Source organism: Rhea pennata, chromosome 33 (genome assembly GCF_028389875.1).
Source record: "Rhea pennata isolate bPtePen1 chromosome 33, bPtePen1.pri, whole genome shotgun sequence".
NCBI classification, from domain to species: domain Eukaryota; kingdom Metazoa; phylum Chordata; class Aves; order Rheiformes; family Rheidae; genus Rhea; species Rhea pennata.
In genome coordinates, this window is record NC_084695.1 from 413,237 (window position 1) to 440,923 (window position 27,687).

The 27,687-nt window shown below is 73.8% G+C and overlaps 6 protein-coding genes across 9 annotated transcripts in view; 3 read left to right on the forward strand and 3 right to left on the reverse strand.

Moving 5' to 3' along the window:
• Positions 1–1,861: 1,861 nt before the first annotated feature.
• On the forward strand, positions 1,862–11,714 carry PDE4A (phosphodiesterase 4A). Of its 4 annotated transcripts, none has more exons than XM_062598356.1 (13): positions 1,862–2,102; positions 2,188–2,261; positions 2,473–2,522; positions 3,247–3,359; positions 8,039–8,132; positions 8,221–8,400; positions 8,489–8,587; positions 8,694–8,858; positions 9,575–9,674; positions 9,772–9,926; positions 10,036–10,158; positions 10,359–10,436; positions 10,545–11,714. In XM_062598356.1, exons 1-13 carry the CDS (start codon positions 1,956–1,958, stop codon positions 10,838–10,840), a joined length of 1,674 nt encoding a protein of 557 aa, XP_062454340.1. In that variant the 5' UTR covers positions 1,862–1,955; the 3' UTR covers positions 10,841–11,714. The 4 variants fall into 4 exon arrangements, with proteins under 4 accessions (XP_062454340.1, XP_062454339.1, XP_062454338.1 ...); XM_062598355.1 differs by having other exon boundaries at positions 1,864–2,102; positions 8,216–8,400; positions 10,545–11,713; XM_062598354.1 differs by having other exon boundaries at positions 1,865–2,102; positions 8,216–8,400; positions 10,254–10,436; positions 10,545–11,713.
• A 1,583-nt stretch (positions 11,715–13,297) lies between these two features.
• On the forward strand, positions 13,298–14,837 carry SPC24 (SPC24 component of NDC80 kinetochore complex). The gene is given in 7 exon segments (XM_062598479.1): positions 13,298–13,346; positions 13,788–14,009; positions 14,091–14,130; positions 14,133–14,234; positions 14,350–14,442; positions 14,544–14,620; positions 14,703–14,837. Coding segments are annotated over 6 exon segments (585 nt in total). The 5' UTR covers positions 13,298–13,346; positions 13,788–13,843; the 3' UTR covers positions 14,810–14,837.
• A 325-nt stretch (positions 14,838–15,162) lies between these two features.
• Positions 15,163–18,089, reverse strand: LOC134152815 (kelch-like ECH-associated protein 1). Its single transcript, XM_062598478.1, has 5 exons — positions 17,547–18,089; positions 16,238–16,923; positions 15,792–15,997; positions 15,509–15,685; positions 15,163–15,420 (listed from the first exon to the last, which is right to left on the reverse strand). Exons 1-5 carry the CDS (start codon positions 18,087–18,089, stop codon positions 15,254–15,256), a joined length of 1,779 nt encoding a protein of 592 aa, XP_062454462.1. The 3' UTR covers positions 15,163–15,253.
• A 2,469-nt stretch (positions 18,090–20,558) lies between these two features.
• LOC134152735 (cysteine protease ATG4D-like) lies at positions 20,559–24,176 on the forward strand. Its single transcript, XM_062598330.1, is given in 12 exon segments — positions 20,559–20,691; positions 21,533–21,616; positions 21,798–21,971; positions 22,058–22,355; positions 22,458–22,522; positions 22,647–22,780; positions 22,903–22,981; positions 23,070–23,074; positions 23,076–23,147; positions 23,225–23,344; positions 23,436–23,468; positions 23,470–24,176. Coding segments are annotated over 12 exon segments (1,347 nt in total). The 3' UTR covers positions 23,620–24,176.
• LOC134152767 (galactose-3-O-sulfotransferase 3-like) lies at positions 24,151–25,678 on the reverse strand. Its single transcript, XM_062598380.1, has one exon. It carries the CDS (start codon positions 25,459–25,461, stop codon positions 24,160–24,162), a length of 1,302 nt encoding a protein of 433 aa, XP_062454364.1. The 5' UTR covers positions 25,462–25,678; the 3' UTR covers positions 24,151–24,159.
• LOC134152736 (kelch-like ECH-associated protein 1) overlaps positions 25,632–27,687 on the reverse strand; it is a 6,416-nt gene continuing 4,360 nt past the window's right edge. The window contains 11 exon segments of the mRNA XM_062598331.1: positions 25,632–25,694; positions 25,823–25,964; positions 26,046–26,141; positions 26,222–26,286; positions 26,376–26,506; positions 26,602–26,734; positions 26,854–26,963; positions 27,030–27,105; positions 27,184–27,354; positions 27,461–27,556; positions 27,642–27,683. Coding sequence (XP_062454315.1) covers positions 25,632–25,694; positions 25,823–25,964; positions 26,046–26,141; positions 26,222–26,286; positions 26,376–26,506; positions 26,602–26,734; positions 26,854–26,963; positions 27,030–27,105; positions 27,184–27,354; positions 27,461–27,556; positions 27,642–27,683 — 1,125 coding nt within the window.

The following is a 27,687-nucleotide window of genomic DNA, read 5'->3' on the forward strand; positions in this document are numbered from 1 at the left end:
TGGGCATCGTGGTCCTGGGGGGGTCCCGGTACCTTGGGGGGATCCAGGGGTCCCAGTCCGGGTGGTCCCGGGCATTGCAGTCCCGGGGGGCCCCGGTACCTTGGGGGGATCCAGGGGTCCCAGTCCGGGTGGTCCCGGGCATTGCAGTCCCAGGGGGTCCCGGTACCTTGGGGGGATCCAGGGGTCCCAGTCCGGGTGGTCCCGGGCATTGCAGTCCCGGGGGGCCCCGGTACCTTGGGGGGATCCAGGGGTCCCAGTCCGGGTGGTCCCGGGCATTGCAGTCCTGGGGGCCCCGGTACCTGGGGGGGATCCAGGGGTCCCAGTCCGGGGGTTGATTCCGGCCCTGGGAGTGGGGGGGGGGAACCTGGCTGTGGTCCCAGCTGTGGGGCAGGGGGCCGTGGGCACGACCCGGTCCCTTCCCCCCCCCCCCGTCCCCGTCCCGTCCCGGGGACCCGGCTGCTCCGTGGAGAACGCGGCCGGGCAGGACGTTCAGAGCCGGCGGGACGCGGACGCGGCCGTCCGGGGAGCGCGGCGGCTTCGGGGCCCGGGTGATCCGCCGGGATCCCGCTCCGACCCGCCGCTCCCCGAGGGCCCAGGCGTCCGGCCGGCTCCGGCCTCCCCGTGCCGCAGGCAGCGCAGCCGGAGAGGCCGGCGGCAGCGCCCGGCGCGTGTCCAGGTGCACACGCGTGTGCGTGGGCCGGGGGGAGATGGCCCAGGCTTCTGGGTTTGCACACGCACGTGTGAGGCCATGCACCAGCCCCGTGCACGCACGTGTGTCACGGGGAATCGGGCCCCAGGTTCCAGGTTTGCACAAGCACGTGTGAGGTTGCACATGGCCCCGTGCATACGTGTGTCCACGTGCACACGTGTCGGGGGGGAGACAACAGCACTCTGGGTTTGCACACGTGCGTGCAAGGTCACGCACCAGCCCCACGCATGTGTGTGTCAGGGAAATGGACTCGGGCTCCTGGGCTTGCACACGTGCGTGCGAGGCCGTGCACCGGCCCCGTGCACACGCGTGTCGGGGCTGGGGGGCGGCCGGGGGCCCAGGCGGCCGGGCGCGGGGGCCGCTCCCCCCTCACCCTTCCCCCCCCGTCCCGCCCCACAGCTTCGAGGCGGAAAATGGCCCCTCGCCGGGGCGCAGCCCCCTGGAGCCGCAGCCCAGCCCGGGGCTGGTGCTGCCGCCCCCCGGCCCCCCCGGCCAGCGGCGCGAGTCCTTCCTCTACCGCTCCGACAGCGACTACGACGTCTCCCCCAGGAGCGTCTCCCGCAACTCCTCCGTCGCCAGCGAGGCGTGAGCAGCGCCCGCGCCAGGACCCCCGCCCGGACCCCCACCGGGACCCCCGCCCAGACCCCCACCGGGACCCCTGCCCGGACCCCTGCCCAGACCCCCACTCAGACCCCTGCCCAGACCCCCAACCGGATCCCTGCCCAGACCCCTGCCCAGACCCCCACCCAGACCCCTGCCCAGACCCCCGCCGGGACCCCTGCCTGGACCCCCACCCAGACCCCCACCCAGACCCCTGCCCAGACCCCCGCCGGGACCCCTGCCCGGACCCCCACCCAGATCCCTGCCCGGACCCCTGCCCAGACCCCCACCCAGACCCCTGCCCAGACCCCCGCCGGGACCCCTGCCTGGACCCCCACCCAGATCCCTGCCCGGACCCCTGCCCAGACCCCCACCCCAGCCTGCATGGGCACCCCAGGGACGCCCCCCAGATCCCATAGCACCCCAGAGACCCCCAGGCCCCACCTCAGCCCCCCATATCTCAGGGGTACCCAGGCCCCCCCCCCATATCTCCACAGACCCCCTAGGACCCCACCCTACGCCACGGTACCCCACTGCCCCCCACTATGCCCCATACACACTCCAGAGACCCCCCCGGGCACCCCCCACATCCCTGGGCCCCCCAGGGACCCCACTGTGCTGCAAATGCCCCCCCCCCCATGTGCCAATGTGGGACATGACCTCCCCCTCCGTCGCCACCAGGGAAAGGGGGGGCAGGGAATGGGGGGGGCCCAGGCATCCAGGCCCCTCGGCACTGACCCCCATCTACTCTTCCAGACACGCCGAAGACCTGATCGTCACCCCCTTCGCCCAGGTGGGCCGGGGGGCCGGGCCGGGGGGGCGGGGCCGGGGGGCGCCGCGGGCCCCCGCCGCTGACCCCCACCGCCGGCTGCCCCCAGGTGCTGGCGAGTCTCCGCAGCGTCCGCAGCAACTTCTCCATCCTCGCAAATGTCCCGACCCCCCCGGGCAGCAGGTGAGGGGTCCCGGCCCCATTGTGGGGGTCCCGGCCCTATTGCAAGGGTCTCAGCCCCGGTGTGGGGGTCTCAGCCCCACTGGAGGGGTCTCAGCCCCATTGAGGGGTCCCAGCCCCATTGCAACGATCCCCACCCGGGCGTGGGGGGGGTCTCAGCCCCACTGGGGGGTCCTGGTGGCAGCGAGCCTTCCCTGAGCCCCTCTCCCCACAGGCGGTCGCCCCTGGGGTCCCAGCCCCCCGTCTGCAAGGCCTCGCTCTCAGGTAAGGGGGGCCCGGGAGGGGGGCCTGCAGCATTTGGGGAGGGGGGGGAAGTGGGTCGTGGCCTGTGTGTCCCCCCCTGCCCTGTCCCGAGGCCCGGGGACCCCATCTCCCGTGGGGCTGTTCCGCATACCCCTGCAGCCCCCCAGCACTGTCCCCATGGGGTCTCCATGGCCCCCCAGCCCCATGGGGTCCCTGCTGCCCCCCAGCACCGTCCCCATGGGGTCTCCATGGCCCCCCAGCCCCATGGGGTCCCTGCTGCCCCCCAGCACTGTCCCCATGGGGTCTCCATGGCCCCCCAGCCCTGTGGGGTCCCTGTAGCCCCCTAGCACCATCCCCATGGGGTCGCCACAGCCCCCTGTCCCCATGGGGTCCCTGTGGCCCCCCAGCACCATCCCCATGGGGTCTCCATGGCCCCCCATCCCTGTGGGGTCCCTGTAGCCCCCTAGCACCATCCCCATGGGGTCGCCACAGCCCCCTGTCCCCATGGGGTCCCTGTGGCCCCCCAGCACCATCCCCATGGGGTCTCCATGGCCCCCCAGCCCTGTGGGGTCCCTGCACCCCCCGTCCCTGCGGCATCCCCACAGAACCCATCCCCATAGGGTCCCTGCAGACCCCCATCCCCATGGGGTCCCCGCAGACCCCGTCCCCGCGGGGTCCCTGCGCCCCCCGTCCCCGTGGGGTCCCCGGGGCTGGTGGCCGCAGGCTCCCGCTGGCCCTCCCGCAGAGGAGACCTACCAGCAGCTGGCCCGGGAGACGCTGGAGGAGCTCGACTGGTGCCTCGACCAGCTGGAGACCATCCAGACCCACCGCTCCGTCAGCGAGATGGCCTCCAACAAGGTGGGGGCCGGCGCGGGACCCCGCTCGGGGACGGGGTCGGGGCCAGCCGCGCTGCTGGGGGTGCTGGTGGTGCTGGTGGCAGTGGTGGTGGTGATGGCAGCAGTGCTGGTGCTGGTGGTGCTGGTGGTAGTGGTGGTGCTGGTGGTGCTAGTGTTGATGGCAGTGGTGGTGGTGGCAGCAGCTGTTGTTGGTGCCGGTTGTGTCGGCACTGTTGTGTCCGCGGTGCCGGTTGTGCCAGTGGTGCCGGTTGTGTCCGCAGTGCCGGTTGTGTTTGTGGTGCCGGTTGTGTCGGCACTGTTGTGTCCACGGTGCCGGTTGTGCCAGTGGTGCCGGTTGTGTCCGCAGTGCCGGTTGTATTTGTGGTGCCGGTTGTGTCGGCACTGTTGTGTCCGCGGTGCCGGTTGTGCCAGTGGTGCCGGTTGTGTCCGCGGTGCCGGTTGTGTCCGCGGTGCCAGTGGTGCCTGTTGTATCCGTGGTGCCGGCTGTGTCCGTGGTACCGGCTGTGCCGGCGGTGTCCGTGCTTACGGTATTGGTTGTCGGTGACACTGGTCAGGCAGTAGCAGTGGCCGTGCCAGCGGTGCCGTGGGGCCACAGTGCCGTGGGGCTGGTGGGGGGCAGGAGTTGGGTGCACCAAGGGTGCAGATGGGGCATGTCGCCATCCCAGGCACCCGCCACCAGGGGTCCTGCCCCATGGCAGGGTGATGGGGGGGCCCTGCCCCACAGCGGGGTGATGGGGCGGCCTGCCCCACGCTGGGATGTTGGGGGGACCCTGCCTCACGGCAAAGTAATGATGGGGCTCTGCCCCACAGCAGAGTGATGACAGGGCCCTGCCCCATGGCAGGGTGATGGGGGGGCCCTGCCCCACGGCAGAGTAATGATGGGACTCTGCCCCACAGCAGAGTGATGACAGGGCCCTGCCCCATGGCACCCCCTCCCACTAGGACGCCTGGCTCCTCTGGGCCACCCGGACGCCTGGGCCCCTTGGTGGTGGGGGGGGCAGGCAGGGGGGCTGGGCCGGCCCCATGCCCCGGTGCCCCCCCGCGCTGCGGCGGGGGGCCGGGGGGGCCGCGGCGGGGCGGGGGGAGGGCCGGGAGGAGGAGCGCGGCCCCGCAGCCCCGCGCAGGCGCGCGGCCCCCCCGGCCCCGCTCGGCGCTCCGCGGCCCGCCGCAGCCCCGCCGGGCGCCGCGCCGCCCCCCCCCGCCCCCGGCGGCCCCCCGCGCCCCCTGGCATCCTCCCGCATCCCCCCCCCGCCTCCCTCGGCAGCCTCCCGCGTCCGTCCGCAGCCCTCCGCGTCCCTCCCCGCGCGTCCCTGAACCCTTCGCATCCTCCTGCGTCCTCCCGCATCCCGCCCGCTCCCCCCTGCACCCCCCCGCAGCTCCCCTGCACCCCCCCGCACTCCCTGCACCCCCCTGCACTCCCCTGCGCCCCCCTGCAGCCCCCCTGTGCCCCCTGCACCCCCTTCGCATCCTCCTGCGTCCTCCCGCATCCCGCCCGCACCCCCTGTGCCCCTCCACGCTCCCCTGCACCCCCCTGCAGCCCCCCGTGCCCCCTGCACCCCCTTTGCATCCTCCTGCCACCCCCAACATCCCACCTGCATCCTCCCCACATCCCCCTTGCATCCCCCCCACATCGCCATTGCATCCCCCCCACATCCCTCTTGCATCCCCCTCGCATCCCCCCTGCATCCCATTGCACCCCCTTGGCACCCCCATTGCCTCTTCCCACAGCCCTTTGCCCCCCCCCACTCACCCGCTCATCCCTCCGGCCCCCCCAGCCCCGCCATCCCCATGGGTGCTGGGGGCTCCCACTGACCCCCGTGGGGGGGAGGAACAGGGACGATGTGAGGCCCCCCCCCGGCGGGCACAGCACCGGAGCGGGGGGGGGGCAGAGCGGGCCAGGGGCGCCCTGCCGGCGTGGGGGGGGCCCTGCGCCCCCCCCCCCAGCTCCCGCCATGCGTAGGGCCCCGCCAGGGGCCGGCCCCAGGCGTTAGCGGGTTGCGGGCAGGGGGGGCCCCGCCGCCGCTGCCGTCCCCCCCGGCACCCAGGGGCCCCCCCGGCAGCGGGGCCAGGCGGCGGCCGCGGGCGGCCGGCGCCGCCGAGCCCGGAAAATGCCCTTGGTGGATTTCTTCTGCGAGACCTGCGCCAAGCCCTGGCTCGTGGGCTGGTGGGACCAGGTAAGGGGCCGGGGGGGGGGCACGGCTGCCCCCCACCCCCGCGAGGTGCCGGCAGGCCGCACGCACGGTGGTGGTGGTGGGGAGGGGGCCCAGGCGTCCGGGGGCGCCTCCCTCTCCCGGCCCCGCTCCTTCGTTTGCCCCAGCCCCGTGGCAGTGGGGTGCGTGTTCCCCCCCCCCCCACCACACACACACATCTGGGCTGTCCTCTCTAGTGGGGGGGGGCAGAGGCCCCCACTTTGGGGGCAGAGTCCCCACAAAGCCGCAGCAGAGACCTGACAAAGTCATCTCACTGGGGGGCACTGAGCTCTCGATGGGGCAGATGGGGGTGGGACTCGGGGGGCTGGAAGGTGGGGGGAGGCCTGGGGCTGGATGGGGGGGGACCCCGTGTGGCCGCCCCCCCCAACACACAGCCCCTGGGCAGGGACCACGATGGGGCAGTTGCTACAGAGACTGTGGTTGCCATGGCGATGGGGCGGTGGGCCCTGATTGGCTGTCGGAAGGGATGCGGGGATGCTCCCCCCCCCCCCCCCAGTCCTGCTGTGGGGCAGGGGGTGGATGGGGGGGAGCGGGTAAATGGGGGGGGCAGCCCTGCCCCAGAAGCCCCCAGCCTGGGGGGGGGGGGCTGGTCCCTCTCGTGTGGGTCTGGGGGCTCCAGCCGGTGGGGGTGGCCCGGACGCCTGGGTCCATCCCCCCCCCCCCCCCAGTGCTGCAGAGGGGTCCGGCGGGTTAGAGCGGGGAGGGGCAGCCGGACGCCGGGGCCCTGCGGGGAGGTGGGGGGGAGCAGGGGGAGGGCGACCCTCCCCCCATGCCCCCCGCCCCAGACCGTGGCCGCGCCAGGCCCGGTGCCGGTGCCGGTGCCGGTGCCGAGGGATGAGTCACCGCGGGCGCCCGGGGATGGGGGGGGAACGGGGGGGGGGGGCAGCATCCGGGACCCGCTCAAGGACGCGAGGACTTGGGCGCGGGGGCACCGTGGGGGGGGGGGGCGCTCCTCGGCCCCTGCCCCCCACCGGACTCCTGGGTCCCTCAGACCCCTGGGGGGGGCGGCCCCCTGCACTGGTGCTGTCCCCAGCCTGGGGGGCAGTCCACTCCCCCCCCCCCGGGGCCCTTTCCCAGTGCTCCCAGTGGGGACGTGCTGGGGGGGGTCCCCATGCACACGGAGCTTCTCTCTGGGGTGACACCATGCATCCCTGCCCCTGGGGCTGGGACCCCCTTTCTCCCACCCCATAGGACCCCCCCCCCCGCCCGTGGCTGCCTGTCCAGACACCCTCCCCCCCCCCCAGCACCATGTGGCCCTGAGCCATGGGGCTGGCAGGTCCTGGTTCTGTGGGGCAAGTGTTTCCCAGTGCTGGGGGGGGGGGGGTCCTGGTGCCATGGGGCTGGTGGGTCCTGGTGCCATGGGGCTGCCAGGACCCCAGTGCTGTGGGGCTGATGGGTCCTGGCGCCATGGGGCAGGGAGATCCCTGGTGCCATGGGGTTCCTGGGATCCTGGTACCATGGGCCAGGTGAGTCCCTGGTGGCATGGGGCAGGCGGATCACTCAGGCCATGGGTCAGGCAAGTCATGGTGCTGTGGGGCTGCCAGGACCCTGGTGCCATGAGGCAGGTGGGTCCTGGTGCCGTGGGGCTGTCAGGACCCTGGTGCCGTCGGGCAGGCAGGTCCTGGTGCCATGGGGCAGGCGGGCCCTGGTGCCGTGGGGCAGGCAGGTCCTGGTGCTGTGGGGCAGGCAGTTCCCGGTGCTGTGGGGCAGGTGGGTCCTGGTGCTGTGGGGCAGGCGGGTCCTGGTGCTGGGGGCTGCCAAGACCCCAGTGCCATGAAGCAGGCAGGTCCCAGTGCCATGGGGCAGGTGGGACCCTGGTGCCGTGGGCCAGGCGGTTCCCGGTGCCATGGGGCAGGCAGTTCCTGGTGCTGTGGGGCAGGCAGTTCCCAGTGCCCTGGGGCAGGTGGGTCCTGGTGCTGTGGGGCTGGCAGGTCCTGGTGCTGTGGGGCAGGCGGGTCCTGGTGCTGGGGGCTGCCAAGACCCCAGTGCCATGAAGCAGGCAGTTCCCGGTGCCATGGGGCAGGTGGGTCCTAGTGCTGTGGGGCAGGCAGGTCCTGGTGCGATGGGGCAGGTAGGTCCTGGTGCTGTGGGGCAGGTGGGTCCTGGTGCTGTGGGGCTGTCAGGACCCTGGTGCTGTGGGGCTGGCAGGTCCTGGTGCCATAGGGCAGGCAGTTCCTGGTGCTGTGGGGCAGGCAGTTCCCGGTGCCATGGGGCAGGTGGGTCCTGGTGCTGTGGGGCAGGTGGGTCCTGGTGCTGGGGGCTGCCAAGACCGCAGTGCCATGAAGCAGGCAGGTCCCGGTGCCATGGGGCAGGTGGGACCCTGGTGCCGTGGGCCAGGCGGTTCCCGGTGCCGTGGGGCAGGTGGGGGGTGATGCTGGGAGTACGGTCACCCCGAAACACGGCGGGGGAGGGGGCGCCCGCCCGGAGCAGCCCCCGCCCCACGGCGCCCGCCCCCCCCCCCCCCCCCCAGTTCAAGAGGATGCTGAACCGGGAGCTGACCCACCTCTCCGAGATGAGCCGCTCCGGGAACCAGGTCTCCGAGTACATCTCCAGCACCTTCCTGGGTGAGCGCCGGCCCGGACGCCTGGGCCCCTCGCGGCCGCCCCGGCCGGCGCCCGGCCCTGACCGCCCCGGTGCCCCGGCGCAGACAAGCAGCACGAGGTGGAGATCCCGTCGCCCGGCCTCAAGGACCGCGACAAGAAGCAGCGGCAGCAGCAGCAGCCCATGAGCCGCATCAGCGGCGTGAAGAAGCCGGCGCCCGGCCCCGGCCTCGGCGGCTCCGGCGTCCCGCGCTTCGGCGTCCGGACCGACCAGGAGGAGCTGCTGGGCAAGGTGGGCGCCGGGGGCCGTGGGGCTGGGGGGGGGGGGTCCCCACCGGGGGCGGCGAGCGGCCCTGCCCACGCCGTCCTCCGCCCCGCAGGAGCTCGACAGCCTCAACAAGTGGGGCCTCAACATCTTCCGCGTCTCCGAGTACTCCAACCACCGCTCGCTCAGCTGCATCATGTACACGATATTCCAGGTACCGCCGCGGCCCCGCTCCTCCGGCGCCCGCGGCTCCGCCGGCGGCGCTGAGCCGGCTCCGTCCCCCGTCCCGTCCCTTCCTCCCCCCCACCCCACCCCGGCAGGAGCGGGAGCTGGTGAAAACCTTCAAGATCCCGGTGGACACGCTGCTGACCTACACGCTCACGCTGGAGGACCACTACCACGCCGACGTGGCCTACCACAACAGCCTGCACGCCGCCGACGTCATGCAGTCCACCCACGTCCTGCTGTCCACGCCGGCCCTCGACGTGAGCCGCCGCACGGGCCCCCTGCGCGCTCCCCCCGGGCTCTCCCAGCGGCTGGAGGCTGCTGGTGGCCTCCCGGCGCCGAGGTGCCCCTGGCTGCTGCTGGGGCCCCAGATGTTTGTGTCCTGAGATGCTGGGGTGCCCAGATGTTGGGTGCCCGGCTGCGGGGCTCCTTGGATGCCAGCATCTCCGGTAGATGTTTGGGTCCCCGGAGCGCCGAGGAGCCCGGCTGCCGGGCTCCCGAATGTTGGGCTCCCCAGGGGTTTGGGTCCCGAGATGCCGCAATCCCAAACGTCCCCATCTCTGGATGCCGGCGTCCCCAGCTGTTCAGGTCCCCAGATATTGGGGTTCCTTGATGGTCCCAGGGTGTTGGTGGGCTCCCCAGCTGTTGGTTGGGTCTCTGGCTGTTGGGGTCTCCAGGTGTTGGGATCCTGGGCCACTGGACTCCCCAGATGTTGGGTCCTCACATGTTGGTGAGGGCCCCCAGATGTTGGGGTCCCCAGATGTTGGTTGAGTCTCCAGTCCCTAGCAGTTGGGGTCCCTAGACGCTGGTGGGATCCCAAGCTTTCAGGGTCTCCATATGTGGGGGTCCCCCGATGGTGGTGGTGTCCCCAGATGCTGAGGTCCCCGGCCGTTGGTGTCCCCTGGCTGGGCGGTGGCGGGTGGTGGTGGGGGTCCGTGCCGCCACGACGGCTGAGCGCGCGCCCCGCGTCCCGCAGGCCGTCTTCACCGACCTGGAGATCCTGGCGGCCCTCTTCGCCGCGGCCATCCACGACGTGGACCACCCCGGCGTCTCCAACCAGTTCCTCATCAACACCAGTGAGCGGCGCTGGGCCGGGAGCCGCCGGGGCGGGGGGCACCGGCGGGGGCGCGTGTCCGGCAGACGCCACCACGCCGCCTTGTCTCCCGCGCGCAGACTCGGAGCTGGCCCTGATGTACAACGACGAGTCGGTGCTGGAGAACCACCACTTGGCCGTGGGCTTCAAGCTGCTGCAGGAGGAGAACTGCGACATCTTCCAGAACCTCAGCAAGCGCCAGCGCCAGACCCTCCGCAAGATGGTCATCGACATGGTGGGGCCCCGCCGCCCCCTGGGGTGGGGTGGGGTGGGGGGACACGCGCGTGGGGCGGGGGGGGCGACACGCGTTGCCTCCTCCCCCCCTCCCGGCCGCCCTCCTCCAGGTCCTGGCCACGGACATGTCCAAGCACATGAGCCTCTTGGCCGACCTCAAGACGATGGTGGAGACCAAGAAGGTGACGAGCTCCGGGGTGCTGCTGCTGGACAACTACACGGACCGGATCCAGGTGGGGCGGGGGGCCGGCGGGCGGCGCGGGGGCCCCCGCGCCGGCGGGGCCCATCGGCGCGTGTCGTGCCCGTGCCGTGCCGTGCCGTCCCGCAGGTGCTGCGTAACATGGTGCACTGCGCCGACCTGAGCAACCCCACGAAGCCGCTGGAGCTCTACCGGCAGTGGACGGACCGCATCATGGAGGAGTTCTTCCGGCAGGGCGACAAGGAGCGGGAGCGGGGCATGGAGATCAGCCCCATGTGCGACAAGCACACCGCCTCCGTGGAGAAGTCCCAGGTGGGGCGGCGGCGGGGTGGCCCCGGAGGGGGGGGGGGCGACCCGGACCCTCCCCACCTCCGCCCCGGCTCAGCCCCGTGTCCGTCCGTCCGTCCGTCCCCGGCGCAGGTGGGCTTCATCGACTACATCGTGCACCCGCTGTGGGAGACCTGGGCCGACCTGGTGCACCCGGACGCCCAGGAGATCCTGGACGCGCTGGAGGACAACCGGGACTGGTACCACAGCATGATGCCCCCCAGCCCCTCGCCGCCCCCCGACGCCGAGCCCCCCGCCCGGCCCGGCCCCCACGCCTTCCGCTTCGAGCTGACGCTGGAGGAGGAGGAGGAGGCGGGGGGCCGCCCGCCCCCCCCCGCCGCGGACCCCCCCGACGACGACGAGGACGACGAGGAGGAGGAGGAGGATGAAGAGCACCAGGGACTCGCAGGGGACGCAGGGCCCGGGCAGTGGTGACCTCGACCCCCGCCGGGGTTTGGGGGCTGGGGTGGGGGGGCACGGAGGACTGACCCCCCCACACACTACACGCCCCCCACCTCCCCCCAGCAGAACTCAGATTTATTTTATTTTAATTTTATTGGGTTTTATTTGGAGGGGGCGGGCAGGGGGATTTTTATTGTATTTTTTAAAAAACTTCAAAAGACAAAAAAAGAGGATGCCCCCCCCCCATAGTGCACTCCCCCCCCCCCCAGCCCAGGAAACAAGCAAATATATATAAAGACAAAAAACAGCAGCACGGACAGGGCACCCAGCCCGGGGGGGGGCACTGGGGGGGGCTGCAGCCCCCCAGCCCCCTCCCTCACCCAAAGCCATTTCTCCGAGCGAGGACGGGGCAGCGGGGGGGGGCACAGCCCCGGGGAGGGGGCAGTTTGGGGGCTGTTCTGAGGTACGAAGCCCCCCCCCAGGGGTGGTTGGGGGGGGGGTCTGCACTGCCCAGCTGCGGGGTCAGTGCTGGGGGGGGGGGCAGGACACTGGAGCCCCCCCTAAGTCTTCCGCTTGCCCCCCACACACACTTTGGTGATGATTTGGGGGGGCAGCCCTGTGCCCCCCGCAGTGGGGCTGGGGGGGCATCCCCCTGGGCACCCCCAAAGGCACATCTTTGTGTGTGGGGGGGGGTCCCACCGTCCCCAATAGAGGTGAAGCAATAACACGGTTCCCCCCCCCCCGGCCTTCTCGGAGGGTTTTGGGAGGGGGGGACACCAGGGCGGGGGTGTCAGAGCCCCGGGAAGGGGTCAGAGCCTGAGCGGGGGGGGGGGATCCCGCTGCCTCTGAACCCAGTACTGTAGCATCGGGGCCGGGGGCATGGCTGGGGGGGGGGACACGTGGCGGGCACCCCGGTTTTGCGGGGGGGGGGCGTGCCAAGCTGGGGGGGTCACGCAGAGCTTTTATTTTTGTACACGGGGCGTTTCTGTACATACTGTGAATAGCTTGGCCGCAGCCCCGGGGGGGGGGTCCCTCGCCTGCCGCCCCCCGTGGGGGGTCTCGCCCCCCCCGCCATGTGGGGGATATATATATATATTTTTTTTCTTCTTCTCTCTCTTTCTGGTTGACCAAATCTGCCACTGTCACCCTCCCCCCCCCGCCCAATAAACCCGGAGAAGGGACTGTGCCTGGGGCGCTCTGTGAGGGGGGAGGAACATGGTGTTGGGGGGGGGTCTATGAGGACAGGGCCAAGCCCTGAGGGGGGGGGGGGCCCAGAGGCTGGGGGGTCCCAGAGGCTGGGGACAGGGCCTGGGGGGGGTCCTAGGGGCTGGGGGGGGTCCTAGAGGCTGGGGACAGGCCTGGGGGGGGTCTTAGGGGCTGGGGGGGTCCTAGAGGCTGGGGACAGGCCCTGGGGGGCAGGTCCTAGGGGCTGGGGGGTCCCAGAGGCCGGGGGGGTCCCAGAGGCTGGGGACAGGCCCTGGGGGGCAGGTCCTAGGGGCTGGGGGGGGTCCCAGAGGCCGGGGGGGGGTCCCAGAGGCTGGGGAGAGGCCTAGGGGGGGGTCCTAGGGGCTGGGGGGGTCCTAGAGGCTGGGGATAGGCCCTGGGGGGGGGGGTCCTAGGGGCTGGGGGGGTCCTAGAGGCTGGGGACAGGCCCTGGGGGGCAGGTCCTAGGGGCTGGGGGGGTCCCAGAGGCTGGGGACAGGCCCTAGGGGGGGTCCTAGGGGCTGGGGGGGTCCTAGAGGCTGGGGATAGGCCGTGAGGGGGGGGTCCTAGGGGCTGGGGGGGTCCCAGAGGCTGGGGACAGGCCCTGGGGGGGTCCCAGAAGCCGGGGGGGTCCCAGAGGCTGGGGACAGGCCCTGGGGGGGGTCCTAGGGGCTGGGGGGGGTCCCAGAGGCCGGGGGGGTCCCAGAGGCTGGGGACAGGCCCTGGGGGGGTCCTAGGGGCTGGGGGGGTCCCAGAGGCTGGGGACAGGCCTGGGGGGGTCCCAGGGCCCTGGGGGGGGTCCCGGGGAGGGGGGGGAGGCCGTGTCGACCCCCCACCGGTCCTGTCTCCCCTCCCCCCCCCAACCGCGCGCCGCCGCCCAACGCGCACGCGCGGCGAGGCGGAAGTGCGCAAAGGCGGGGGAGGAAACGCGCGTGCGCGTTGCTGCCGGTGGGTGGGGGGGGTGGTCAGGAACGCGCATGCGCCCTGCCGCGCGTGCGGGGGAGGGGCTCTGCTCAGAGCTGCGCATGTGCACTGAGGCGTGGGTGGGGTTCGGGGCTGCGCATGTGCAATGCAGCGTGGGGGGGGCGGTTTCAGAGCCGCGCATGCGTGCTGCGGTGTGTGGGCGGACATGGCTCAGCGCCGCGCGTGCGCCCTGCCGCACGGGGAAGACGCGGCTCAGAGCGGCGCATGCGCCACCCCCCGTGGGCGGGGAGGCGCATGCGCAGCAGCGGCCCCGCCCCCCCGGCCCGTTCAAACGGCGGCGCGCGCGCTCCGCCCCACCGGGACCAGGTGAGGGAGGGGGGAGCCGGGGGGGGGGGGGGGGGAGGAATAACCCCCCCCCCCGGGGTCGTTAGTGTGGGGCCCCGGGTGGGGGCGAGCACCCGTGGGCCTGTTTGAGGCGCTCCTGTCCCCCCCCCCGCCCCGCAGTGTCCCGGGGGGCCTCTGCCCCCTAAATCCCCCCCCCGCCCCGCCCAGGCCTCCTCCTCCCCCAAACCTCAGACTCTGCCCCCTGCTACCGCCCCCCAAATCTACACCCCCCCAAAAATCTCCCCCCCCCAAATGCAACCTTGGTGTTTCCTCCTTTCCTAGTCTTTTCTGCGCCCCCCCCCCACCAGCTCTTCCTCCTCAGCCCCATAACAACCCCCCCCCCTTGCCCTGGCTCTTCGTCCCTCAGCCCTACCCCTCCCTGGTCTTTGCACCCCCCCCCCCCGTGCCCACTTCCACCCGCAGACCCCAGACCTTGCCCCAAAGTCGCGCTCGCAGCCCCGCGGCCCCCCCGCCCCGCCATGCTGAGCGAGCAGATGCAGGAGCTGGAGGAGGTCAGCAAGGAGCTGCTGAAGGTGCTGGTGTCGGACTGGGCCGGCGGCCTGCTGCGCCGCGGCCTCGACAAGCAGGGCCGCCTGCACGACAAGCTGCTGGCCTCGCAGAGCGCCGCCGCGCAGCTCATCAAAGGTGCGACCCCCCCCCCCAATCCCCTCCCCGGCCCCCCACCCGCCGCGCCGCCCCACGCAGCACAGCCCCTGCTGCCCCCAGAGCTCACCGCTGCGGAGGAGACGGTGGCACAGACCCTCCTGGACCGGGAGACGGAGCTCCAGCAATCCCTCGGAGGCTGCAGGCGATGGAAGAGGAGCTGCTCCAGGCGCGGGAGGCCGGCACCGGCCTGCGGGCCAGCAACGGATATCCTTTCCCAGGCAGTGGGGCAGCCCCAGCCCCTTGTTTTGGGGCCGCTGTGCACGGGGTTGGGGGGTGAGGGGGGCCGCACGCCGAGTCGTCTTCCTTCACTGCCCTCCACCGCCCTGCGGAAGGAGCTGGAGGAGCTGCGCGAGGAGAGCCGGCGGCTGGAGGAGGACACGGGCCGCGAGGACGACGCGGTGCCCGCGGCAGCGTGAGCGGGGGGCTGTCAGGCCGGGGTGGAACCGAGACGGGACCCCCCCTTCCCTCCCCATGCTGGGAAACGGTGGGGGCCTCAAACATCCCACCCCGCAGGTACGTGACGCAGCTCTACTACAAGATCAGCCGCATCGACTGGGACTACGAGGCCGGGCCGACGCAGGTCAAAGGCAGTGAGTGTCTCTCCCCCGCGGCCTTCTGCCCTGCCAGCCCTTTCCTCCTCCTCCTCCTCGCACCGCTCTGCTCTCCCCGCAGTTCACTACGGCCCGGAAATCGCCCAGCCCATCGACATCGACGGCAGCCAGCACTCCCGCTGCTTCGTCAGCGACTACCTGTGGAGCCTGGTGCCGACGGCGTGGTGACGCGCGGGGCCCGGCCCGGCGCGGGCCGCGCGGCGCCGCCCCGGCGCGGGGCCGACCCGCGGCTAATCGCGAAGGTATCTTTTATTCGTGTAACAACGGGAGTTGGAAATCGGATCATTAAAACCAGTTAAATCGTCTGCTGTCCCGGAAGGTTGGCGTGAGGCTGGCTCCCCGCGGCAGGGGAAGGGGCCGTGGGGGGGGCCGCAGCCCCGCGCGAGCTGTCCGTGTTCGTGCTGGCCGCAGGAGCCCAGTCCGGGGGATGCGCAGTGGGGGGCAGCGACGCGACGCGCCCTGGCTACTGCTGGTCCCAGGGGCGCACAGCCCCCCCGCCACCGCCGCGCGTGCCGTGCCGCCGTGGGGAGCGGGGACGCCGAGCTGACGCTGAGTCTTGGCCCCGCTGCGGGGGGCTGCCGGGAGCAGCCCGGCCCCACGGCGGCGCCGGCGCTAGCAGGGGCAGTCGGGCCGGTCGACCTGCTTGCGGCACGGCTCCATGGTGATGGCCACCCCCACCCCGCTGCGCCCCGACGTCATCCGCGTCACCTCCGTCCACGTGTCCGTGGCGGGGTCGTAGCACTCCACCGAGTCCAGGAACGTGTGGCCGTCGTAGCCGCCTGCGGACACGAAGCGCGGCTTGGCCTCGCCGTCCGCCTCCTGGCGCCCCCCGTCCCCTCGCCCCGCTGCCCCCCGTCCCCTACGTACCCAGCACGTAGATCTTGCCCTGGTACACGGTGACGCCGAGGGCGCTCCGCCGGTACCGCATGGGCGCCACGAAGGTCCAGGTGTCCGTCTCCACGTCGTAGCGCTCCGTGCTGTTGAGCTGGTCCGTCCCGTCGTAGCCCCCCATGGCGTAGATGCAGTTGTTGAGGGCGCAGACCCCTGGGAGGGAGAGGGGGCAGAGTCGGGAAGGGCGGCCTTGCTCCGGGGGGCCGGGGCTGTCCTCCTTCGCCGCCCCCCTCCCTCGCCGCCCCGCGTCCCAGCTCACCGGCTCCGCTGCGGATGGTGGCCATGGGGGCGATGGCTCTCCAGGCGTCCCGCTCCGGGTAGTAGCACTCGGCCGAGCTGAGGCGAGCGGTGCCGTCGAAGCCGCCCACGGCGTAGAGCAGGCGGTTGAGCACGGCTACGCCCACGCCGATGCGGCGCGTCAGCATGGGGGCCACCAGCTGCCACTCGTCCCTCTCCGGCTCGTACCTGCGGGAGGGCAGGGTCAGGGCCCGGCGTGCCCAGGGCCGTGGGGCCGCTCCTCTCCCCTCTCCGGCTTCCCCGTCTGCCCCACACCCAGCAGCCCTCTGGGGTGGGGAGGGCGAGCGCAGGCTCCGCTTCGACCCCCAACAACCCCTCGCGGAGCCGGGCTTTCGCTAGCAGCCCCGGCGCGGCCTCCGGACGGGCCCGAGCGCCCTTCCCTCCGGAGCGGGCAGCGGCCCCCCTCACCTCTCCACGCTGCTGTGGTGGATGCAGCCGTGCGAGCCCCCCACGGCGTAGATCATGCCGTCGATGACGCCCACGCCGATGCGGTTGCGGGGCACGCTCATGGGCGCGCAGGGCGACCACTGGTTGGTCATGGGGTTGTAGCAGTCGATGGCGTCCGAGTCCGTGTTGCCGTCGGGCGAGTTGTTGCGGCCGCCGACGGCGTAGAAGAGTCCCCCCACCACGCAGCCCGCCAGGCCGCTGCGGGGCACCTGCAGGTCGGCCAGGCGAATCCAGGAGCCGTCGCTGGGGTTGTAGGCCTCCAGGTAGCTCAGCGACTGGCGGTAGTAGCCACCGGCCGTGTAGATGAGCTGCCCCACCTTGGGGGCGCGGCAGGGCAGGACCTGCGTGGGCTTGTGCAGCGTCAGGTCCTGGAAGATCTTGGCCAGGTAGTCCTTGCAGCGGGAATCGGACTGGAGGATCTCGCACTTCTGGAGCTGCATCTGGAGGAAGTGGGGGGTGAGGGAGTGGCAGCGCACGGCCTTGAGCAGGGCCTGCACGTAGAGCCGCCGGTTCTCGCAGTCGTACTTCACCCAGTTGATGCAGGCGTGGAAGACCTCGGACTCGCAGCGCACGTTCAGCTCGTCCCGGCTGATGAGCGTCACCAGCTGGCAGTGCGAGAGGTTGAAGAACTCCTCCTGCTTGGCCACCTGCGCGGGGACGGCGGAGGGGAGTGAGCGGGGCGGCACCGCCGCGCGCTGCCCACCCACCTCCACCCCCCCAGCAATCGCCCCCCGGGGGCCGGGCCCGCGGGGGGGGGGGATCCGACCGGATCGGCGGCAGTAAACGGGGCCGCGTCGTGGGGACGAGGCTGCTGTCACCCCCCTCCCATGCTCGGAGCCCCCCCGGCACCCGCTGGGCCGGCGCTGCCCGTGGGGGCGTCCGGGGCGCGCCGGGAGCCGGGCGCCCGCCCCACTCCCGCCGACTGCGGCCTCCCGGCCTTTCCCCTTTTGCTTTCGTTTTGGTGCCAGACCGGCTGCCAGCTCAGCGCCGCGGCCCTGCCAGCAAGGAGCCGTTCCTGGCCTCCCCCCCAGCGCTGTGGGGCCGGGAGGGGGCCGGCTCCCCCCAGCCCGGAGCTCGCCAGACCCTGCTCCAAGCCCCCGATCCGGGGCGCAGCCGGCTCGCGCCAACGGTCCGCCCTGGGGCTGAAACCTCCGTCCAGCCGCCAGAACGGGTGGAAAACACCCCAGACCCGCTCCCAGGGTGGTGGGCAGGGAGCGGGGGGGGGTCACAGAGCTGCGGCCCCGCTGGCGGGGGGGCTGCGACCCCTCACCTCGCCGAAGTGCATGTAGATGTACTCGCGGGCCCGCTGGTGCAGCTCGGCGCAGCCGATCTGCTCGGCGAAGTTGGCGATGCCGATGGCGTTGCTGGGGTCGAGCTGCTGGATGAGGAAGTCGCAGCAGGCGCGGACGACGCTGTCGATCTGGTACATGACGGCGCCGTTCATGACGTGCAGCACGCACTTCTCCCCCACCGAGATGGAGGCCGTGTAGGCGAACTCGATGAGGCGCTCCATCACCTGCGGGTGGATGCCCTCGATGGGCACCACCTCCATGCCCTGCTCCCGCAGCCCCGTGGTGAACATGGCCTTGAAGACGGGGCTGGACGAGGCCAGCACGACCTTGTGGGCCTGGAAGTCGGCGGGGGGCGCGTCGCGGTAGCGCACGCGCAGCGTCACGTCGCAGAGCTGCCGGCTCAGGCGCAGCTGGTTCATGATGCCGAAGGCCTGCTTGGTGTGCTCCTCCAGCGTGTAGCTGAAGGAGCGGTTCCCATGGTGGGACGGCGTCACCTCCGCCTTGCACTCGGGCGCGTACATCCTGGGCGCACGCCGGGCCGGCGCGCGCGGGCTAGGAGGGCGGCGAGCGCGGGCCCCGCGGCACCACTGCTGCTTCGCACCTGCGGGGAGGGGCGGGGGGGGCTCAGTGGGGCAGACATGACCCCCCCCGTCCCCGAGCCGCCCCTGCGGACCCCGGCAGCTCCCTCGTCCCCGGCTGCCGGAGCCCCCTCCCAGCAATAGGGAAACCGAGGCACGCAGTGGGCAGGGGGTCCCAGGCGCCCTGCCCCCCTCCTTCCACCTGTGGGACCCCCCCCAGGGATATCCCCCCGCCTCGCTCCGGTGACACCCTGTTGCTCCCCCCTTGGTGGGGGGACATGGGCCGCAGCAGCCCCAGGGTGATGGGGGGCAGGCTGGGGGGGGGCACAGGGCCTCCTCCAGGCAGTCAGGTACCCCCCGAAACCTCACCCAGCTCAGCCAGGTGGCACAACTTGGGGGGGCACTGCCCCCCAGGGTTACGTGGGGGGGCACTGCCTGGGCCTGGGTCAGCAGTGCCTGCCCCCACACATGGGGTTACACGGGGGGGGGGGGGGGGCAAGTTACCCCCCACACACATGGTGTTATAGGGGGGCTGGTTCCCCCCCAAAACACATGGGGTTACATGGAGGGGGGCAGGTTCCCCCCACACATGGGGTTACGGGGGGGGGGGCTGGTTCTCCCCACACATGGGGTTACACGGGGGGGGCAGGTTCCCCCATACACACATGGGGTTACGGGGGGGGGGCTGGTTCTCCCCACACATGGGGTTATGGGGGGGGCTGGTTCCCCCCACACATGGGGTTACCTGGGGGGGGGGCAGGTTCCCCACACACATGGGGTTACACGGGGGGGGTTGACCCCCCCCCACACACCGGGACCTCGCGCTGCCGGGGGGCCCCGCTCCCCCCCCCCCCCGGTGCAAACAAACCGCCGCACAGCCCGGATCCAGGGGGTGCGGTGTAGGGGGGGGGTCCGGGTGCTGCCCCGAGGGTGGGGGGGGCGGCGGGGGGGTCCCACAGAGGCCGCTCGGGGGTGGGGGTGGGGGGCGGCGGGCAGGGCCTAGCCCGGGTTGGGGGGGGGGGGGGAGGACCCTGGCGGGGCGGAGCCGGCGTTGTGGGGGGGGCCCGGCAGCAGTGGGGGGGGTCCCGTGGGCCGGGGGGGGCCGAGGCGGCCCGGGGGGGGTGGGGGGGTGTGTGGGGGGGGTCTCTCACCCGGCCATGGCGCGGCCCGGCCCGGCCCCGGCGCGGCTCCTGGCGGCGGCGCGGCCCGCTGGGGAGGGGGGGGGCGGGGGGGGGCGGGGGGGGGCCGTGACTAAGCAGCGCGCGGCGGCCCCGTCACAATAAGAGTCCGCGCCGGCCACGCCCCCCGGGAGCCCGAGGCCACGCCCCTCCAATGGCTTAGGCCACGCCCCTCGCCCCGGGACACGCCCCCACACCCGGATGGCCACGCCCCTGCGCGGCCTGGCCACGCCCCCTCCGCCCGGTGGAACGCGGCGGCGCCAACGTTCGGCGCGGCGGAAGCGGGGGGCGGGGCAGAACCGGGGGCGGGGCGGAGGCACCGGGGGGCGGGGCGGAGGCACCAGGGGGCGGGGCGGAACCGGGGGGCGGGGCGGAACCGAGTTGGTTGTGGGGGAGGCACCGTGGGGGGCGGATCACGGGGGCGGGGGATCCCGCCGCAGGGCGCCCTGCCGGGACGGGGGGCACCGGGTCCCGGTGGAGCCGGGGGGCCCGGGAGGGGCGGCCCCGGCGGAGCGCAGGTCCCCTCTGGGGATGGGGGGGGCACCGGCAGGGGACCCCGCTGGGACGGGGGAATAGCGGAGGAGGGGGGCATTGGGGGAACCGGGGGGTGTGACGGGCCCCCACCGTCACACCCCACCCCCCCCGTGACGGTGACCCCACTCACGGCGGCCCCGGGGTCACGGCTGTGTCCCCGTCACGGTGACGCTGCAGCCGCCGTGACGTCACCGCCCTCCCTTCCCGGCAGCGCGAGGACTTTGCTCCGGCACCAGCTGGCACCGTGCGGCCGCCCCGGCGCCACCCCGGGCCCGGGGGCCGTGCAGGCGCCCCCCCCCCATCCCGGGGGTCATCCCGGGGCCCCCCCAGCCCGGGGAGGTACCGGTGTCCCCCCAACCCAGGGGTCATCCCGGGGCCCCCCCATCCCGGGGCGGTGCCGGTGTCCCCCCAACCCAGGGCTCGTCCCGGTGCCCCCCCATCCCGGTATCCCCCCTCCCTCCCGACCCCGCTGACCCCACTCGGAGCGGCCCGGCCCCGCCCCTCCCTTCCCAGCCAATGAGAGCCGCCGCCGGCAAAGCCGCTTCCGCCCGGCGCGTGCGCCGCTTCCGGGCCCCGCGCCCACACCTAAGATGGCGGCGGGCGGCGGCAGCGGCGGGGCCGGTGCCGGTGCCGCCCGGGCGCCGCCGGGCGCCGCGTGAGCGCCCCGGCCCCGCCCCCGCCATGCCCGCGCGCCGCCGCCATGAGCTCGGTGTCGGCCGCCTCCGGGCGGCGGGCGGGCGGCGGCGGCGGCGGCCGCGGGGCCCCCGCCGAGCCCGACGAGGGGGCGCGGGTCAAAGGTCGCTTCCTGTCGGCCTGGAACAACGTCAGATACGGTGGGGGCGGGGCACCGGCGGGGGGGGGGTACCGGGAGCGGGGGGGGCGGGGCGATAACGGGGGTCCCGGGATGGGGGGGGGGCCGGGAACAGGGGTCCCGGGATGGGGGGCTGGTAACGGGGGTCCCGGGATGGGGGGAGCAGGGAATGGGGGGTCCGGGAGGCACCGGGATGGGAACGGGGGGTCCTGGGACGGGACTGGGGGTCCCCAGGATGGGAACGGGGGTCCCGGGATGGGGGGAGTGGGGAACGGGGGTCCGGGAGGCACCGGGATGGGAACGGGGGTGCCGGGGCGGAGAACAGGGGTCCTGGGACGGGACTGGGGGTCCCCAGGATGGGAACGGGGGGTGCCGGGGGTGGAGAACAGGGGTCCTGGGACGGGACTGGGGGTCCCCAGGATGGGAACGGGGGTCCCGGGATGGGAACAGGGGTCCTGGGACGGGACTGGGGGGGCCCCAGGATGGGAACGGGGGTCCCGGGATGGGAACAGGGGGTCCCCAGGATGGGAACGGGGATCCCGGGGCGGAGAACAGGGGTCCTGGGACGGGACTGGGGGTCCCCAGGATGGGAACGGGGGTGCCGGGATGGGAACAGGGGTCCTGGGACGGGACTGGGGGTCCCCAGGATGGGAACGGGGCCATGGGATGGGGCGGGGGACCAGGCATGGGGGGTCCCAGGATGAGGGATGTGGGCCCTAGGGGGTGGCGAGAGGGGGGAGAGGGGAACAGGGCGGCGGCCAGGGGTCCCGGAGGGGCTGGAGGCCCTCGGGGGTGGGGGGTCCCGGGGTGGGGGGGGGGCAGCGCGCAGGCCCCGCTCACCTCTCGGCTCGGCCCCCCGCCAGGCTGGACGGTGAAGACCAAGACCCACTTCAGCAAGCTGTCGCCCGTGCACCTCCTGGGCCGCGTCCACTGCCTGGCCACCGAGGGTGAGTGGCCCTCGGGGGTCCCCGCTGCCCCCCACCCCACCCCCCCCCCCCCCCCCAGCACGCGGCTGGCACCCCGGCTCCGCACCCATCCCCGCAGCATGCGGGACGGGTCAGGACTGGGGGGGGGGGGGTCCCCCCCGTCCCCGCCGCCGCGCGCCCACGGCCCCTCCCCGCCTCGCAGAGGACGTGGAGCGCTTCCATAAGGATTTCGTGTCCCGCCTGTGGCTCACCTACCGGCGGGAGTTCCCGGCGCTGGAGGGCACGCCGTGGACCACCGACTGCGGCTGGGGCTGCATGCTGCGCAGCGGGCAGATGCTGCTGGCCCAGGGGCTGCTCGTGCACCTCCTGGGCAGAGGTGAGCGCCGGCGCGGGGCTCCCCCCCGCCCCGCCGGGCCGGCCCCGGGGCTCCCGGCAGCGCCCTGAACCTCCGCTTGGCCCTAGACTGGAGCTGGCCGGACGCCCTGCTGAGCGCCGGCTCGGCGGAGCCGGAGCCGCCGCGCTCGGCCTCTCCGTCCCGCCCCGGCCCCGCCGGCAGGGCGCCGCGGGCCCGGGAGCCGCCGTCGCGCTGCCGCAGCCCCCGGGAGCGCGAGGCGGAGCAGCGGCACCGCGCCGTCGTCGCCTGCTTCGCCGACCACCCCCGGGCGCCGTTCGGCATCCACCGCTTCGTGGAGCTGGGCCGCAGCTCGGGGAAGAAGGCCGGGGACTGGTACGGCCCCTCCATCGTCGCCCACATCCTCAGGTGAGCCGGCGACGGGCGCTCCGGCCGCGGGGGCCGCCGAGAGACCCCGGAGGCGCGGCGGGACCGACCGGGACCCGCCGCCTCCCCTCGCTGCCCTTGCAGGAGGGCCGTGGAGAGCTGCCCCGAAGCCGGCGGCCTCTCGGTCTACGTGTCTCAGGACTGCACAGGTAGGGCCGGGCCGCTCCCCGGGGGGCACGGGGATCGCTCCCCACCCCGCGCGGGGGGCTGCAGCGGGGGGGGGGGGCACGGGGGTGAGCTGCCCCCTTCCCCCCCCCCCCCCCCGCTCCCCAGTGTACAAGGGGGACGTGGCCAGCCTGGTGCAGGGCGCGCCGGAGCCCGGCGGCCCGCGCCGAGCCGTCGTCGTCCTGGTGCCCATGCGGCTGGGCGGCGAGACCCTCAACCCCGTCTACGTCGACTGCGTGAAGGTAGGGGCAGGGCCGAGGCGGCCTCCGGCCCCGGGGAGGGCTGCCGGATGCGATCCCCCCCCCCCCCCGGATCTGCGGCATCCCCGGCTCCGGTTATCCCGCTGACCCTCCTCTCCGCGCAGGAGCTGCTCAAGCTGAAGTCGTGCGTGGGGATCATCGGCGGGAAGCCCCGGCACTCCCTCTACTTCATCGGGTTTCAAGGTACCGGCCCCTTTCTGCCCTATCCGGAGCCGAGCGCGGGGACCAGCCGCGCCGGGACCCGGCCGCGACGCTCTCCCCCGCTCCCCAGACGATTTTCCTGCTCTACCTGGACCCTCACTACTGCCAGCCCTTCGTGGACACGTCGCGGGAGAACTTCCCCTTGCAGGTGGGTGCGGCGCCGGGGCGGGGGGGGGGGGCCGCCGGCCCGTGGAGGGGCCCGTCTGACTCCGCGTCTGCCCTCAGTCCTTCCACTGCTGCTCCCCGCGGAAAATGGCCTTCGGCAAGATGGATCCCAGCTGCACCATCGGCTTCTACGCCGGCGGCGCGCAGGACCTGGAGGAGCTGTGCGCAGAGCTGACCCGCGTGAGTCCCCCCGGCCCCGGCCGGGGCAGGTCCCGTTAAACCGCCGCGCTGCTCCCGGCCGTCCCTGACGCCGCTCCCTGCCCGGCTCCAGGTCCTGAGCTCCCCCCCGGCCAAGGACAAGTACCCCCGTGTTCACCGTGGTGGAGGGCCGCGCGCAGGACTACGGCCTGGACGAGCTCTGCTCGCGCCTCTCGCAGCAGACGGTGCAGCTGCCTCGCGCCGGCAGACGCGCCAAGGGCAAGAAGCCCGGCTCGGACGAGTTCGTCTTCCTTTGAGGGCTGGGGGGGGGGGGATGACCCCCGGGGCTCGCTCCCCGGGCCGCGGCGGCGGGACCCCCGGGGCGCCGCACGCGGAAGGCGGTTCGTACACTGGATGAAGCCGCGGGGGACAGCGGGGGGAGTGTCTCAGCGAGAGGCGGCACCTCCCGGGGGGGGGGGGAGGCCGGTGGGGTGTCTCCCCCCCCCCCCAATACCTCAGGTCTGTTCGTTCACTACTGCACCCGGCGGCCCCGCGGCGCCGGGAACAGAGCTCAGGGCCGACGTTTTCTTGTTCCCGGTGGCCTTCGTCTGGAGGGGGACAGCGAGCTGGGCCCCCCCCCTCGCTCCTCCCCGCTGGCCCCGGGCCCCCCCCGGCCCGGAGGCAGCTCTGAGCCGGTGGGGTGGGGGGAGGCGCGTTTACCTGCGTCGGTTTGGCCGTCACAAGCTGCTCGCGTTGAGGGTCTGGGTTTATTTATTGCCTGCGGCTCCGCTCAGGATTCCCGACCCCTCTTCTGCCTGTCCGTCCCCCCCCCCACACACACACCCCCCCCCCAGGAATTAAAGGTCTGCTCGAAGCGGCGCCGCGCTCAGTCGGGGGGCGGCGCGGGCATGTCCCTGCCGTACTGCCGCCGGTAGAGGTACGCGTGGTACTGCAGCTCCGGCCACACCATCCGCTGGCAGCGCCGGCGCTGGGCTCCGGCGAGCTCCGGGCGCAGCCGGTAGCCCAGGACCACGGCGGCGTCCGGCTGCCAGGGCCGCAGCTCGTCGGGCGTCTCCGCCGGCCCCACGGGCCCCCCGCGCAGGCAGCGGCGGCGGGCGTCCCGCAGCAGGGCGCACAGGGCGCCCAGGTCCCGGCTCATGCGCCGGCGGCCGTAGCGCTCCACCCGGCCCCGCAGCACGGCCCGGAAGAAGCGGTACAGCCGCACGTCCAGCCAGTTCCAGGCCCGGAGGCGCCGCACATCGCTGGGGCTCAGCGCCACCCTCGTCCCCGGGCCGCCGGGCGTTGAGGGGCACGAACGCCAGCTCCTCCAGCCGCAGCCCCAGCAGCTCCCGCGCCAGCAGCAGCGACTCCTCGAAGCGCTCCGCGATCAGCACCAGCCCGAAGGTCCGGTTCAGCCGCTCCAGCTCCCGCTGCCAGGCGCCGCCGGAGCCGGACGGATCCCCGCCGGCCTCCAGCCCCAGATCGAAGGCCATGGGGTTCCTGGCCAGCCCGTTGCCCGGCTCCCGCGGGTCGTAGTAGCGCCGGGGCCGGCGGAGGAAGGCGGCCAGCGGCCGGCTGCGGTTGCGCAGGGGCTGGAAGGCGGGCACGGACCCGCAGTAGTAGTGGAAGACGGAGCGGTAGGTGCGGACGGGGTCGCGGAGGATGGTGAGGAAGACGGTGCCGGGCGGCATGAGGCGGCGGAGGGCGGCGGGCTCCAGGCGGAGGTGGCTGAGCAGCAGGTCGTAGCCAGCAGCGCCGGGCGGCGGCGGCTCGGCGAAGGCGGGCGAGAAGGGCTGCGGGTAGGCGAACTGGAAGGTGTAGCGGGGAAAAGCCAGCGTCAGGTTGCGGCGCTCGGCCGCCCGGAAGAGGATGTTCTGCAGGGTGCTGCTGCCCGTCTTGTGCGTCTTCACGAAGGCCACGGGCGGCCCCCGGGGCCCCGCACCGCGGCGCGGACGCCCGGACGCCTCCGGCCTGCGGCGGGGGACAGAGACGGGGGTGAGGCGGGGGGAGGTGGGGGCCGCGCTGGCGTTCCCGAGCCCAGTACTCACCCCCGCCAGGAGCCGGAGCAGCAGCAGCAGCAGCGCGGCCGTGGCCAAGCCGCCCGCCGCGGCCCAGCGCCTCCGGCCCCTCATCGGCGAGGGACGGCTCCGGCGCCCCATCCCGGAGCGGGATCGGACCCGTCTGCCCCGCCGGCAGGGCTCCCGTCAGCTTTGCCGGCGCTAAGCCGGGGCAGGCGAGGGCGCGGGGCGCCGCGGCCAGCTGCCACGCTCGGCCCGATTAGGGGTTTTCTGGGTCAGCGCCGGGACTCACCGCGCGCGCCCGGGCCGGCTCAGGCGCGGGGGGCTTTGCCGCCCGCCGCCCGCTCCTCCCCTCTCCTCCTCCGCCGCAGCAGCTGCCGTAGCGCAGGCGCCGGGGGTTCAGGCCGTACGCCTCCAGGCGCTTCCCGGAGAACTCCCGGCCGCCGAGCCGCACGGCCGCCCCCAGCCGCGCCGTCCCGCGGGGCCGCGGCCGCCCTCCCGCCGGGCCGGGCGCCGGCGGCTGCTCCGCGGCCGGCGCCTCCGGCATGGCTCCGGCTCCGGGCGCCTCCTGCCGCCGCCGCTTGTCCCGCTGCTTCTTCCCCACCTTGGCCTTGGCGGCAGGCGCCTGCGCCGGCTCCTCCGCGCTGCGGAGCCGGAGAGGGCGGCTCAGGGAGGGGAGGGATCGGGCCGCCGGGATCCCCCCCCCCCCGCGTCCCCGTACGTACGCGGCCGACAGGGATTTCAGGATCTGCTGCTTCTTCCAGGCGTTCTGGGCCCGGCGGCTGTAGTTCGCCTGGTCCTGCCGCTCCTCCCGCTCCGAGCTGGGGGGGCGAGGGAGAGGCTGAGCGGAGCCCCCCGGCCCGCCCCATGGCCGCCCCCACGGGGCCCAGGGACCCCTCACCGGTACATGCAGGTCTTGCGCAGGGAGCACCAGCGGTTCAGCTCCTTGTCGTCGGCTGCCAGGATCTGGGGGGGCAGAGTAGGGAAGTGGGGGGCAGAGCTCACCCACCTGGGGGGCCCCGGTGTCCGGGGCGGGTGGGGGGGGCAGTCCCCACCTCCTCAGTGGTGAGGCCGAAGTCGCAGGGCACCACGCTGCGGTACTTGAAGCGGCAGGGCAGGTCGCCCACCAGGTCCTCGTAGTCGAGCCGGTAATACTCGTCCAGGTACTGCTCGAAGGTGCCGGCCGCTGGGGGCCGGGCGGGGAGGGGGTCAGAGCCCCCAAACCACCCCGGGACCCCCAACATCCTCCCCGGGACCTCCCCCCCCGCCCAGCTCGCTCACTGGGGTCGAACGCCGGCTTCTCCCGCTCCACGGCCTCCCTGAACCGCGTCTTCCGCCTCCTCTTCCCCAGCGAAGGCGCCTCCTTCCTCAGCCGCTTCCCGGGGGGGGCCTGGGGGTCGTAGTCCGCGTCCATCTGCGTCGGGACGCGGCAGCCGTCGGCTTGGGGCAGGGGCAGATCCGACCGCTGCCGGGCATCGCTGCCACGAGTTCTGCCCGGCCTCAGCCCCCACCCTCCCCGGGGAGGGGACGGACCACAAAGTCGGGATCCTCGCAGTGCGGCTGGCGGCTGCCTCCCGCCTCCTCTTCCTCCTCCTCCTCCTCCTCCTCGTCCCGGCCGGTCCACGTGTCCCAGTTCCAGTCGTCTGCGGGGCGGCGGCGCTATGAGACACGGCGCGGCCCCGGCGCGAGGGACCCGGGCCCCGGCTCACCGTCCAGACCCTCCTCCTCCTCGAACCGCGGCTTCTCCTCCTCCCCGCGGCCGTAGTAGTCGTCGCCGAAGAACTCCTGGGGGGAGAAGGGAGAGAGTCGCGGGGCGCCGGGAAAGTCGTCGGCGACGCCGGCGGGGGGACAACCGGAGCCGACCTCCATGAGCCGGTCGTGCTGGGCCGGGTCGAAGTCGTCCTCGAGGAGGCGCTCGGAGAAGCCGACGGCGGCATTGCCGGTGGCCTGGCGCAGCCGGGCGAGCCGCGCCGCGATCTCCTCCCGCTTCAGGTTCTTCAGCTGCTTCAGCTCCTCCCGCTTGCGGAGCTTCTCCTGCGGACGGACGGACGGCTGAGGGGCCCCACGGAGCCCCGCCGCCGGCCCCAGGAGCCCCCCGACGGCGCTTCTTCCCCCCCACCCCCCTTTCCCCATCTCCCACCTTCTTCTTCCTCTCCCGGACGCGCTCCCGCTTCTCCTTGCGGCGCTCGTCCCGGCGCCGCACCGACGTGGCGATGCTCCGGGGATACGTCCTCACCTGGGGGCAGGCGGCGAGGCCGGGGTGGGAGCTGGGACCCTCCGCCCCGCACCCCGGTCTCCCCCCGGCCTCGGTGCCCCCCGACCTGCTGGCCGTCGGGCTCCTCGAAGCGGAAGTTGTAGCGGCGCTCG